Below are 12,611 nucleotides of genomic sequence, written 5' to 3'. Positions count from 1 at the left end.
ACTTGAAGTACATGAAAAAAGGCAAATTGTAAAAACACACACATATGTTCACTTGTATTTCTTAGCTACTTTCAATCCATCTACTTATCATTGAACTATTCATATGTAACTGCACTTAGTATACAGTAGCTTCCTAGCTCATAAAATATTGATTCAGGGTTTTTTATCGTATATCTTTCTTGAACTTTGATCTTTCATACTTACTGCTCCCTTGATGAAATATTTAGAAGTACATTTTCCATGTGAAAGGTAAATTTAGAGTTTTTTAATGGTACCCTCTGTTAATGCACTAACTTCAACCCACATGAGACCCAATTCTATCTTGGTCACGTTTAGTTGATCATTGCATTTGCAAAAATCTTCCATTCCAAAGCAAGTTTTATTTTAAGGTAAATTTTTTTTTTTTACCTGGTTGGAGTGGTTTACAACACTTTCTCACCAGGTACATTGAAAGAGACTTAAGATACATCCAAAGAACTAACTTTGATAGTTACTTCACAGCAGATAAAAATGTATAAACTATATGGTAAAACAACGCTCCTAACTTAAAAAAACAACCAACCAAACAAACAAAATCAACCACAAATCATCAAAAAACTCACAGAAAACATTCTATATATATTTATAGACAGTTAATATTATCGAGTAATTGTGTCAAAGCAAGCAAAACTACTGTAACAACTCCTTTACTAATTTCATCAATTTGGACACTTAGCATAAGAAAAAAACCATTCTCTTGAAGTTGAGAACTGATGAAGTCTCAGTTCATAGCTCATTCAACATACAGAATTGAATTTGGCCTACAAGAACAAGCAAGGTCCAGCTAAAGCTTTTTCAGGGTCTGGAGGACTCAAGAGTTCTGTCCACTGTATTTTCTCTGATAGCTGAATGTTTCTTGTTTCAACCTAGATGATAACTTTCATGGATCTTGTAGAAACTCAGTTAATTTTGACACCTTTATCTCCTTGTTTTATTTGTTCGAAAGCAATTTTGGCTGAAGGCTGCTAAGGTTGTTAGGAATAGACATATAGGATAGCAGACAGACATACAAAGCAAGAACAAACACCTGCTTTTGTTACAGTATTGCTGTGTAAATTGGGATATGATTCTAAAATCAGTGGAGCAGTAGGTACTTAAGAAAATGGACAATGAATAATAAGAGAATCCATCATGTTCTCTACAGGATTGTTTTGTATTTCAAAAGTACGACTTGGGATTCTTCCCAAAGAGGTGACACATCAACAGGCCAACAGAAGTTCATCTGCACCAAGGCATGCAGCATGGGCAGGAGGAGCTAGAAACTGTGCAGCTGGAGAACTATGATTAGTTGAAATCATGGAAAGTGTTAGTTTTGCAGCTGGACTCAATGATCTTAATGTTCTTTTCAAACCTAAGTAATTCTATGATCATGTATTGCTTATTTTGAATATGCTATGCACAGTTCTTGATTAAGACAAGCTGTTTGGACAAATAGAAGTGAAGAAGCAGAGAAAACAGTCTAGAGATTTTCTTACTCCAAATTTTAAATTCACAAAATTTTGTGTTTAGGAGATATTACTATGGGGAAAAATTTCCATATAAAGTGTACAGAATATTTTCAACAGGAAACTGTTTTTTTTAATCAGGAAAGCAATGTAGTAAAGTGCTCCAAAAGTATTGGAGTCGGTGTTGTTATTGAGATGCAGAACCAGGATTTAGTTTAATTTTTTAAATATTGTTCATTACATAACTCTCTGTTGCAAGCATTATTTAGGGGACTAATAAAGACTGTATCCCCAAATACAGAATTTCATGGAAATGAAATGATCAAACTTTAAAAGACAGTCTTCAAAGTAAAGCACACCTACCAGCCATATATTTAATTCAAAGTATTTTTATAGTTTGATAACATAAACTCATTTTTCACGCAATGTAACATCTGTATTTATTTTACTGAGACAGCTGGAATGTTAAAAGAACATTTAAACTTGTGTCACACAAATATTTTGGTAGAAGAAAACTTGGTATCTCAGACAAAACCTGAAGACTTTTATCTCAGACAAGTCTTACCTCATACAAAACCTGAAGCTTTTATATGTCATTTATAGTCTATGTGTGTTTTTGATGACAACAATAGACCTTTAAAAAAACCCCAAACCAATCAAGGTTTTCATTCTGCATTTTTGCCCACTTTATCAGTTTCCTCGGTAAGAAAGTTTTGATGCAGAAAAAATGCACAATACTGAAACACAGAGAACTGTCTTACCTTCTGGCTCCCTGATCTTACGTCCTGCTGCAGATTTTCGTAGCACACTCCTTCCTGAGTTGAACAAGCTAGTTAACTCATCAAGGGGACTGGTCAATGACCTTGAGTTTGTGGGGCTGTATGAAAATGAAGATGAATTTGAGTTCAATTTCCTGTGCTCCGCTCTTGCCACCTTTGGGGAGTAAGGCAGTTTGGAAAATGGAGAAGACGAGCATCCAAGCTGGGCAGGATTGGTTCTCTGAGGTACTTTTGGCAGATCTGAATTTGTACCTGTTTTCCCTGCATTAATCAGAAAACTAGCACAAGTCTCTGGAGGAGATGCAAAATGTGTGGAAGCCCGATAGGAAGCAGGAGGTGGTACAGGAGGAGGGGGCGGTGGCAGTGGAGGAGGTGGTGTGGAAGGAGGAGTCACTTTGGTGGAAACACTGAACACAATCAAGCCTGGAGATACTGGTCTTTCATTCTCCCCTTTCTGACCTTTGGAGTACTGGGGTGATAATGGACTTGAACCTTCTGACTGCACAGGGTATTTTAGGTTGGTTTCCAAAACAGGAAGCTTTTTGACCTCCAGTGGTGTTAAAGGTGATTCGTCAGAAGCAGGTGAACATGTGACAGGGGTTGGAGGGAATACAAGAAGTGGTGGTCTGTGGGGGAGCAAGTTAGGGAAAGGGGCTGGAATGTCACATGAGTCTTTATAGATCAAAGCTGCTTGACTGTTTCCATCCAATGTTCCATCTTCAATATTAATATTTTTTTTGCTTTCAAACAACAGAGGAGGAGATCCAGTCGCTACTGGAATTATTCCATTACCATTGCTTCCTTCTTCTGGTAGAAAATACTTCATTTCTTCATATACAGACTCTCCTTGTTCTGGACTCTCCACTTCAGCAGAACTGCTTTTCACTGCATTCCCTACCATTTCAATGTAGACAGGCTCATTTTCCTCCTCTTCTTGTGACATAAAGAGATTCAACACGCCGTGTTGTGGTCCATCAGTGGAAGCTGCTCTCTGTACTGTCACAGTGTCATAGATCCCTGGTTTAACTACTGTGCTTGCTTTTTTTACATCCCCAGGCTTTTGTCCAGGTATTTCCTCATAAGACCCACTAAGCTTTGTATTTGGACTTCGCTTTGGTTTTCTGGGAGGTATTTTTTTCATGGTACTATAGTCATCACTATGTGGTCTTGGACGGGTCAGTACTAGGAAAGAGAAAAAGGTCTGTGTTATTGACAAGTTAAAGTCACTTTTTTCTTACACGGGTCTAGTACTTTAAGCCCTCAAATGTTGCCCATTTAGTTCTACAATCGTCACCAGTCACAAATACAGGACTCCAAGCAAAAGCGTAAATACTTCTAGGAATAAAATGCAGAATTTTCAGCTACCCAACCACAGAGCTTTGCTACCTGGGCATAAAATCTGTTTTGGTAATCTCTACTGCCACTAAAAGATTAGAACTACTTGAGGAAGTATATTTTGAATCCAAAATATACTTGTGCACTGCAAGATCTGTAACACATGGAAATATGTGCTTGTGTCTCCTGTTGCTCCAAGGGAGAGGGGCATGCTTTCAACCAGGAGTCAGCACAGTGTTACTTTGACACATATGTGATTGACAGTAACTGAAATACCCCTCTTTTATGTAATATCTCTAAATCTCTAATTATAGGATGATATTATGTCCCTCTCTACTTTGGTACTGCAGGAGTGGAAATCATTTATAACTTTAGGGAATCCCATAGCCTAAGGGCAAATCCCCAAGTGAGTATACATTTAACTAAACTAGATGTCTCTTTATGGCCTCCAGGCATGTATGGAGTGAAGAGACTAGATACCTAGATGACTGGTCTTTTAAGATCAAAATTAGATGGTATAAATCAGAGCTGGTTTTGGACAAAAACACAAAACTGACATAATTATTGGAAAATGAGTATATGGCAGAGAAACTTGCCCTATTGTTTCATATGTATGAGCTCCAAAATTGTTTTGTGAGTATATGTAACTATGACTGTTAAGATGACACATACATATATAAATTTTTGTTCTTTCAAAACACCTCTGCTAGAACTTAATTAAATTTCTTGAAGGTTTGCACACAGAAAGATTAAATTACTACAGACCTCCTAAAACCATACTAGTTTAAATGTATGTTGGGCATAGTTCATGTCTCCTTACATAGGAAGGAAGAAGTTAAGAAAAATGGGCTTTCACCAAATGAACTGGACATAAGAACAGTAATTATTTTGAGAGAGAGAGCTGCAAAAATTTCTATCCATTGTATACAGGACCAGGGAGTTATAGAGAGCTTTAAACCCAACCTGAAGTATCTTAATAAAACTTGAGTATCATTTACACAAAACATGACAAGGCAGGCTTATCAAGGAAAGCAGAATGCATTCCTTTCCTTCATCTTTTACCTATTCATTTCAAACGTAAAGGAGAAGAGAACAAGTGAACTCAAAACCACGCTATGTGCACCGTAATACACTGAGACACTTTGGGACACTTGCAGCACTTTCCTTCTAAACAAAGATCACTATAACCAAATTATGGCAAAAAAAAACCCCAAAACAAACAACCAACCAAACCCAAACAAACAAACCCTGAATGCATGTTATTCATGTGACCATAGAGACAATGTAGGAGAAAGTTTAATGTTTAAGTCAGTGAAATTCAAGATTCTAGCACTCTGTTTTAGTGATGCAAGATATTATAACAATTTAAAAGGTGAAATAAAATGGTTAGTGGGGTAGAACAGCTGATGTTGACACATTACTAGTTTCTAGAGAGATTTCTACAAATAGGTTTTGATTATTGTCAAACAGGGCAATTAGAGCACATGAGTATTATTTGCTGATTTGGGAACAAATGACAAATTGGCTAATTTTATGTACTGCCACTGAAATATTTCAAGGAAGCAGGACCTCTCAAAGACATTTGACTGTGTTTAAAAGGATCAAAGTGAGAAGAATAAATCAATAACTCAGAGTAACATTTGCGACTGTCTCTGCCTTTATGTCTAACCTTCATTAGCGGTTTCCTTAGAAGCTGCCGACAAGCAAGCACTAACAGCCTCGTAGGAGGCACTCAGTCGTGTGTTGGGGTCCCTCTTTGGCTTGGGAGGAGGCTGTTTCCTTGGTGATGGCAGGCTATTGCTGTCGTCCATGCTGAAAACAGAGTGCAGGGAGGGGGATCTGATGGATGACCCAGTCGCAGAATGTACCAAGCCATCCACTGCCATGGGGACGGGGACGGAGCTGGAGTGAAAGTGCCTAGACGTTCGACAGCCGGCAAAGCTGTCCTCAGAGACCTTCCCACCCTTGTCTTCAGCTCTGAAAACACAGAAAAGAGGCCCAGATGCATTATTCAAGCAATAACAATGAACCTGTTCATGCAAATGTAACAACAGCTTTTTGGTAAACAATCTCACAACTCCCCTGCTGTGCCGAGGGGATGTGGGTAGTAATCTTCTGACAAACAAATCCAGATCAAGCTGCTAGCTTTCTTCCATTTCCTGTTTCATGATAAATCAGGACACCGGCCCTTTTTCACACAAATGCAGCCTTGCTTAAGCAGTCTCATATTGTTGACCAGACATTCACTGAATGAATTGTTCACACTTTGATTGTTACACACAATCAAAAGCTGGGTTTTTAATCTGAATGATAATTTCTGGGAAATCCATTTTAATAGAAAGTTACTGAGGCAGCAAATGCTGAGCCTTTATCATTATTTTCTAAAAAGACAACTATAAATTCTATTTAGATAATGCAAATCTTTAAAATATTAGATGACCATTTTAACCGGCTATATTGGCTGCTTGAGCAATTCCACCCAAATATTCCTATGTCTCCCAATTTAAACTTAATTATTAGTTAATAATTTTAATAATAATTTTTATTATGATGATGTTATGTTTAGTTGTTTCAATTACAATCCAGTTTTTCAATTTTTCCATTTCTTTTTATTTTTATTTTTTGCTATTTGAATACATTTTGAGAAATAACCTTCCAGCTGCTTCTGACAAATTGATTTTTAACAAAAATTCTTCTAACATTTTATTTCTCCAACAATCAAAACATTGGGACCCTTTTAACTTAGAGTAATAGATAGAAGATGTCTATACTGCCATTTTTCAAACAAATCCCCAAGCATTTGTCTTTTTAAATTGTACTTCTGCATGGCAAATCACCAGCAGAGCTGAAATTCATGCACAGGATATAGCCAGCTGCCCATGTAGCAAATGAAATAGCAAAAGATGAAAGCATAGTGCTCAGTGGATAATTTGTTTTCACTGTAATGTTTAATTACAGTCTTTCCTACAAAGGCATTTCCTCCAATATGTAATCACTGGGATATTTGAAGCTAATTAAGCAGATGCACTGCCATTTTCACTTTTATTAAAGTCACTGACAAAAGCAATGATAGCAAAGGGAGTTGTTCTGGATGAAAATTAAGTTCCTATGGAAAAATAAACATTCATATGTCCAGCAAGTTATAGATACATTCTTTCTACTGAGACATACCGATTAACTGCAAATGCTAACTCTGCCCATTCAGCTAAGAGAGAAATCAGGGACTCCATTCCTAGCGAATGGCTCTCCAGCATGTACTGGATTTGTAAAATAGGTACTCCTGAAAATTCTAATGTGAGTTAAAAAAAACCAATATTTGCCCATTTTTAAATAAAAGCATCCTCCTCACAATCAATCTGCTTGTTTAAGTGAGAAATCAGGATTTATTAGTCTGGACTTTACTGTATTTTAACACTTTCCTGGCTGTTCCTCATGAGCTTGGCAATTTCCTGCTGTTGGTATTTTAAGTCAGAGGAATTTTTCTTTTGCTTGTTTGGTCTGATTAAACTATAATCTATTTATCACAGAATTAGAATATTTCTGTAAAAAATAAGTGTTCAGAGACTTGAATAAGTTCCTCTAAGGTCAGTGCCCCCTGAATTGGATACAGTGGTCTCCTTAACTTTCTGACTTAATTACTTGATATACAGTAAAAAAATATGACCTAATATTGATTTGGGATGAGCATATACTTGAGAATCCTCTCGCAATCCTTCCATCATTTCTATTGTTTTCTAAGCAGGGAAGGAATTCACAAAAACTGAAGAGACTCATTAATTCCTCACAGCAGGTGTTTCTCATCTTACCTTTTCTGGCCTTCTTCTGGCCTGTTTCTAGGTTCTCCCTTTTCTCTGTGGTAAGCAGCGTTCATCTCGTTGCGGAGCCGGTCATTTTCCCGAGCAATGTCAGAGGCATTTTGAATCACCAAGTCATCATATGTTTTCAATCCCATATCCTCAGCATTCTGCAAGAAGCTCTTGATTGAGGTGACCTCTTGCTGTTTGATGCTCATCTTCTGTAGCAAGCGCTGGCGAGCTAGAAATCCTCTTACAACTACCATAATGGAAGGAAAAAACATGGACCAATGAAAGACAACTAATTGGGGAATTAATATCACTGTGTGTTCTGCTGTGAATATGAGCAAGCCAAGTTCAGTCAATATCTTATACAAATTAGGAAAGAAATCTAATGTCATCTAAATAAGACAGTAAAATTCAACTCTTTCTGTTTTCTACTGCCAGTGCTTAAAACAATGTAGTGACAGTAAATTAATAAATTTGAGCTATCAGAACTCAAATTCACTGAATGCAATTTTTTATTACATTACAACACAGATGTAATAAAATGCATACATCTTACATATGCATAATTTAAGATGTATATATAGATGTGTACTACGGGTTGTGAAAGCATACATTTACACTGCAATGGTCAAAAGATTGTTTCAAAATAAAAGCCTGGATAAATTAATTGCAGTGAATACAGTAGGAATTAAATGATTGCTGTTGTTCAGCTTTAAAAAATGCTGTAAGTGTTTCAATGTACCTAATACTCCAACAAAATCATACCCAATACAAGGGTGGTTTTTTTTTGTTTGACTTAAAGACCTTTCACTGTTCATTTCCTTTCAGCTAAAACAATTAGATTAATTTAATGCAAATGTCTTGAATGTATCTGTCACATCATATCTGCATTTTTCAGTTAAAAGTTTTCACCTACATTGCATCAGCTTCATTTATCTATTAGACTTTTTCTTGACACTCTTTGTCGGCTTTATGCTGGGAAAAGATTTTAGTGCATCTCCTGTAATAGCCTTCTGAAGCACTTTGCTATGTAAGTACATTCATTACAAAAACTCCTACCCAAATACCACCCAGCATCCTGGATTTTCTGAAGTATAGCTGATCAGAAACACAAGGCACAGTGGCCTCTGTGGCCATAATAAATTGGGCACCATTTTAATCCCAGTGCCTGCAACAGGTGTCAATATTCTTTGAACCTATGTTTTGTCTTAGAAGATGGAAAGATGCTAACTGAAAGTACTGTATTTGTGTGGGTGGTTTGCTTGTTTTCTTTTTTAAGTTCCACAAGATCATGTTTCCTTCCAGATGTAGAACCACTTCTGTGTATCTCATAGGGAAGAACATGTTTTAGAATTATTTGTCTGTTGCCTTAAATTCTCTTGGTTTTCATCAATTTAAATGTATCAAAACCAAGTCAAACTTCATCACTGCTTATTATGGTTACTCTCATTCTGGTCAATTGAGAGTTTTTCATCAGTGAAGTTAGCAGAAAATAGCCTGGGTAAGATGTTTGTTTGAGGTTGGGGGAAGATGCCGGGAGTGCTGATTGCAGGATAAAAAAGTGTAAATGTGTTAGGTATTTACAACAACACAGTTAAATTTCAGATTTATAATTAGTGCAGAATAACATTAAATGATGAAGAGTCAAGCTGAAATAATCTAAAGGAAAAGTGTCAACAGAGAAAAATACAATTAGTCTTCTATGAATATAAAATGTTATTGAATAAAACAAACAGCTGAAGCATAGGGTAATGTAAGGTATTTTTTATCATCTTCTAATGCCTTGTTTAGACACTAAAAAAAGATTTCTTTTATAGAGATGCTCAGTGCCCAGCTGACAAGATGTAAGAAAGGCTAATATTAATAATAATAATGTAATGCTGCTTCTTTCCAAAATTCACTGGGTTTGAAAACCTTCAAATTCAGATAAGTTGAAATAATTTCTAATAATAATTTATGATAGACAGCTTTGAAGGTTTATACTTTTATAATCACAACTAATCAATGCCTTTAATTATATTCCATAAAATCTGACTTCTTTAAACTTTGAAACATTAATGCACATACCCAATTTACTTGAAAAGGAAATTAATAGTACAGTTATTGTTGACAATGTTATGAGTATTCATAATAAAGATGTTACTGACTCTGAATCTAAGGGTTACTGTTGCAAAAAGAATGAATACATGCATAGAATATTACCAGAGTTCACTGCTCACAAATATAAAATTTTTGAAAGAGCTTAATAATAAAAAAATATTCTCTTTGAAACTATCTTCTGCAGAGCAAAAATAAGCATCAAATCCTGGGTGACTTTGGAAAAAAAATCTGTAGTTTAAAATAACATTTTTACAAAGGTCTGTGTGTCTGTGTGTGCTTTTAACTTGACAAAAAATCAAACTAAAAAAAAGATTGGTAACACCACCAAGGTTGGTTAAAATAAAGAAATGAAGAGATCAGCTCTCTGATAGGATTGTTAGCAGGCATGAAAGAGCAGCTTAGAGTAGCCTGCTAGAATGGTCCAGTAAAATGAAATCCAGTAGAGCTAATTGCAACATTTAGAGACTGTACAGCTACTCTGAATTATGCACTTTCACCAAAATGAAGAAACATTCAATGAAGCTTTATTAGGAAGAGTTGGCAGATAGACATCCCTCCTTTGCACACATTTTTCATGAACTGAGTAATTCAGGTTTTTCATTAAATGATACACATTTCTTCACATCTCTTTCTCGGTGAAAACATTTGAAAGATTTTGGTTTTGGTTAAACAAAGAACAATTTTATAATCTAAAAAACTGTTGTGAAATGAAACCCTCAGTTCCTAGACTTTTACTGCTCAGTTTCATCTACTTCTGTTGGGTACTGGGTACTATGATTGCCTTGTGAATTTGCTCCTCATTTATGTAGATCTAAAATAATTCTCATTATGCAAATTTAAATAATTGAGGTTAGCACCCACAGGGCAGAAAAACATCCAGTACTTTCGAGTTCATCTAAGGATGAGGATTGGAATAATCAAAATTCCAGTGGACCATGGATCTGGGTTATGTGAGAAATTTATTAACTATTGTGTATAGAATGTATTCAAGTTAATTCCTCGTCTAAATGAACTCTAATGGAAGAACTTCAGCATGACTGCCCTTCCTATGGATACAAAAAATTTTCACAGTGATTCAGGTCAAAATGTATCATATGTAGTTCTCATACCTGCAGAAAAAAAATATGACAAAGTCTCTAAACTCACAGATACAATTTTAAGTGAAAGTGTTTCTACACATGCTTTCACTTTAGTTTGACCTCTTTCTTTGCTTGTGTAAGATAAGTTTCAGGATAACAGGAAGGACTTATACGGTTTGCTTTTTTTTGGGTTTTTTCACCCAAATCTAGAAGAAGGGATTGCTAGTTAGATTTGAAGTAAAAAGAGTTGACAGGAATTTTGGGAAAGACCTGTTTCCCCTTAAATCTAAGCTCTTATCTAGGGGTATGATGTCACATTTAAAGCTTGATACAGAAATTAGAGTAATAGAATCAGAATATTCTGAACTGGAAGGCACCCACAGGGATCATCAAAGTCCAACTCTTGGCCTTGCATAGGACATTCCAAGTGTCACACCCTGCACCTGAGAGCATTGTCTGAACAGTTCTTGAGCTCTGTCAGGTTTGGTACTGTGACCACGTCCCTGGGGAGCCTGTTCCAACAAACCTCAAAGCTGCATTGAAGATCCCTTGGGTCCTGTCACTGGTCACCAGTGAGATCAGTGTCTTTCCTCTACTTCTCCTCATGAGAAGTTGTAGGCTGCTGAGGTCTTCCCTCAGTCTCCTCCAGACTGAACAGGCCAAGTGACTTCAGCCGCTTCTCATACAGCTTCCCCTCACCCTTCACCATTTTCATAGCCCTCCTCTGGATGTTTTTAACAGCTTTATTTTTTGTTATATTGTGATTATTGACTAGTTTGGCTATTATTCAATATGTTTTAAGGAGAGATCTAGCTTCCAAAGTCCCCTGCATGTAAAGGGCAAGGGGACAGAAGGGCATATGGACTGACACCATTACTAAGCATCACTATGTCAGTGTAAAGTACAGGGACACCGATTTTAGAATAATATAAGAGCAGTGTACTGGTACTCTATTCTATTCCAAATCTGTCAGAGCTCTTTGGCATGCTAATTCTACAAGTTTACAATTGCACCTGTTCACAAAAGGCACTTCTTTCATGAGCTAATGACATGAGGTTGATGTCTAACTACTGGAACATCCAAGTTCCTGATTTTCTCTGGTTTCCCAGACTGTACAAAGCACGCAGATGAGCCATAGCTTTAAATGCACACCTTTGGGAAAAATCGCTTTTCAATGAAGGAAGATAGAAGCAAAACCAAGAAAAATATTTTGTAAGGAGCCAAGAAGCCCTATTATCTTCATGCTTCAGGCAGGCTTTGGTGATCTGTTCTCTTACTTCTGCAAAACATGGACATACCTGAGGATAGTTTAAAATTTGGTGTAGGGTTATATTGAAGCATTCTGTTTGCAAATTGGGTTCTGAAAGTAAATATTTCCCTTATTTTATAAGTCAGCATAACAAGGGAAAGAGGATAAACTGTTACTGCTTTTCAAAATGCATAAATGCTACAGGGTAATTTGCAGTAAAAAGTCACACCCTGTTATAAAGTCAGCTAAACTGCAGTGTCTGTTACCTGCCATTCTCCATGTTCATTTCTGAACTGTTACCATCTGGATTTCACTTGCTTCAGGTTTTCTCTTGACTTCCTCTTTTTCTCTACATTCTTACAGTGAGGAACAGATAATTAAAATGAAAGGGGTTTATATTTCTTAAGTCTGCAATATTATGTGTCTGTCAAAAAAAGATAAGATTTTGTAATTTTAATTTCCTTGAAATAGGTGAAAATGGGAATTGTTGCAGACATCAGACAATTAGGTAAGTAATGAATAGTGTGAAGGAAACTTCTTCAAGCAAAGCAATATTCATATTTTCAGCAGTTATTTGAGACTGATAGAAAATGATACATAAGTAACAGGAAATCAGGAGGTAGTGGATAGTACCTCCTTTTAAAAATATGTCCAAAAATGTCAGTGGCCTTAGGAAAAATGCACATAAAAATAAACATAAAATACAAAAACATAAAAACTAGCAGTCAAATAAGAAAGTAGTAAGAAAAGGGGAAAAATAAGGACAACTAAGCACACTCACT

General features: G+C 36.2%; 1 protein-coding gene across 10 annotated transcripts in view; it reads right to left on the bottom strand.

The window, feature by feature from the left end:
• Positions 1–12,611, bottom strand: part of MYO16 (myosin XVI) — a 365,514-nt gene that overhangs the window by 44,958 nt on the left and 307,945 nt on the right. For all 10 annotated transcript variants that reach the window (XM_064407780.1, XM_064407778.1, XM_064407774.1 and 7 more), the window contains 3 exons: positions 7,405–7,651; positions 5,268–5,575; positions 2,246–3,445 (listed from right to left, as the gene is read on the bottom strand). In XM_064407780.1, the coding sequence (XP_064263850.1) occupies positions 2,246–3,445; positions 5,268–5,575; positions 7,405–7,651 (1,755 nt within the window). The remainder of the gene's footprint in view (positions 1–2,245; positions 3,446–5,267; positions 5,576–7,404; positions 7,652–12,611) is intronic.

Source organism: Passer domesticus, chromosome 2 (assembly GCF_036417665.1).
Source record: "Passer domesticus isolate bPasDom1 chromosome 2, bPasDom1.hap1, whole genome shotgun sequence".
NCBI lineage: Eukaryota > Metazoa > Chordata > Aves > Passeriformes > Passeridae > Passer > Passer domesticus.
Note: the sequence above shows the minus strand (reverse complement) of the source record. Positions and strands in the feature narration are given on the sequence as shown.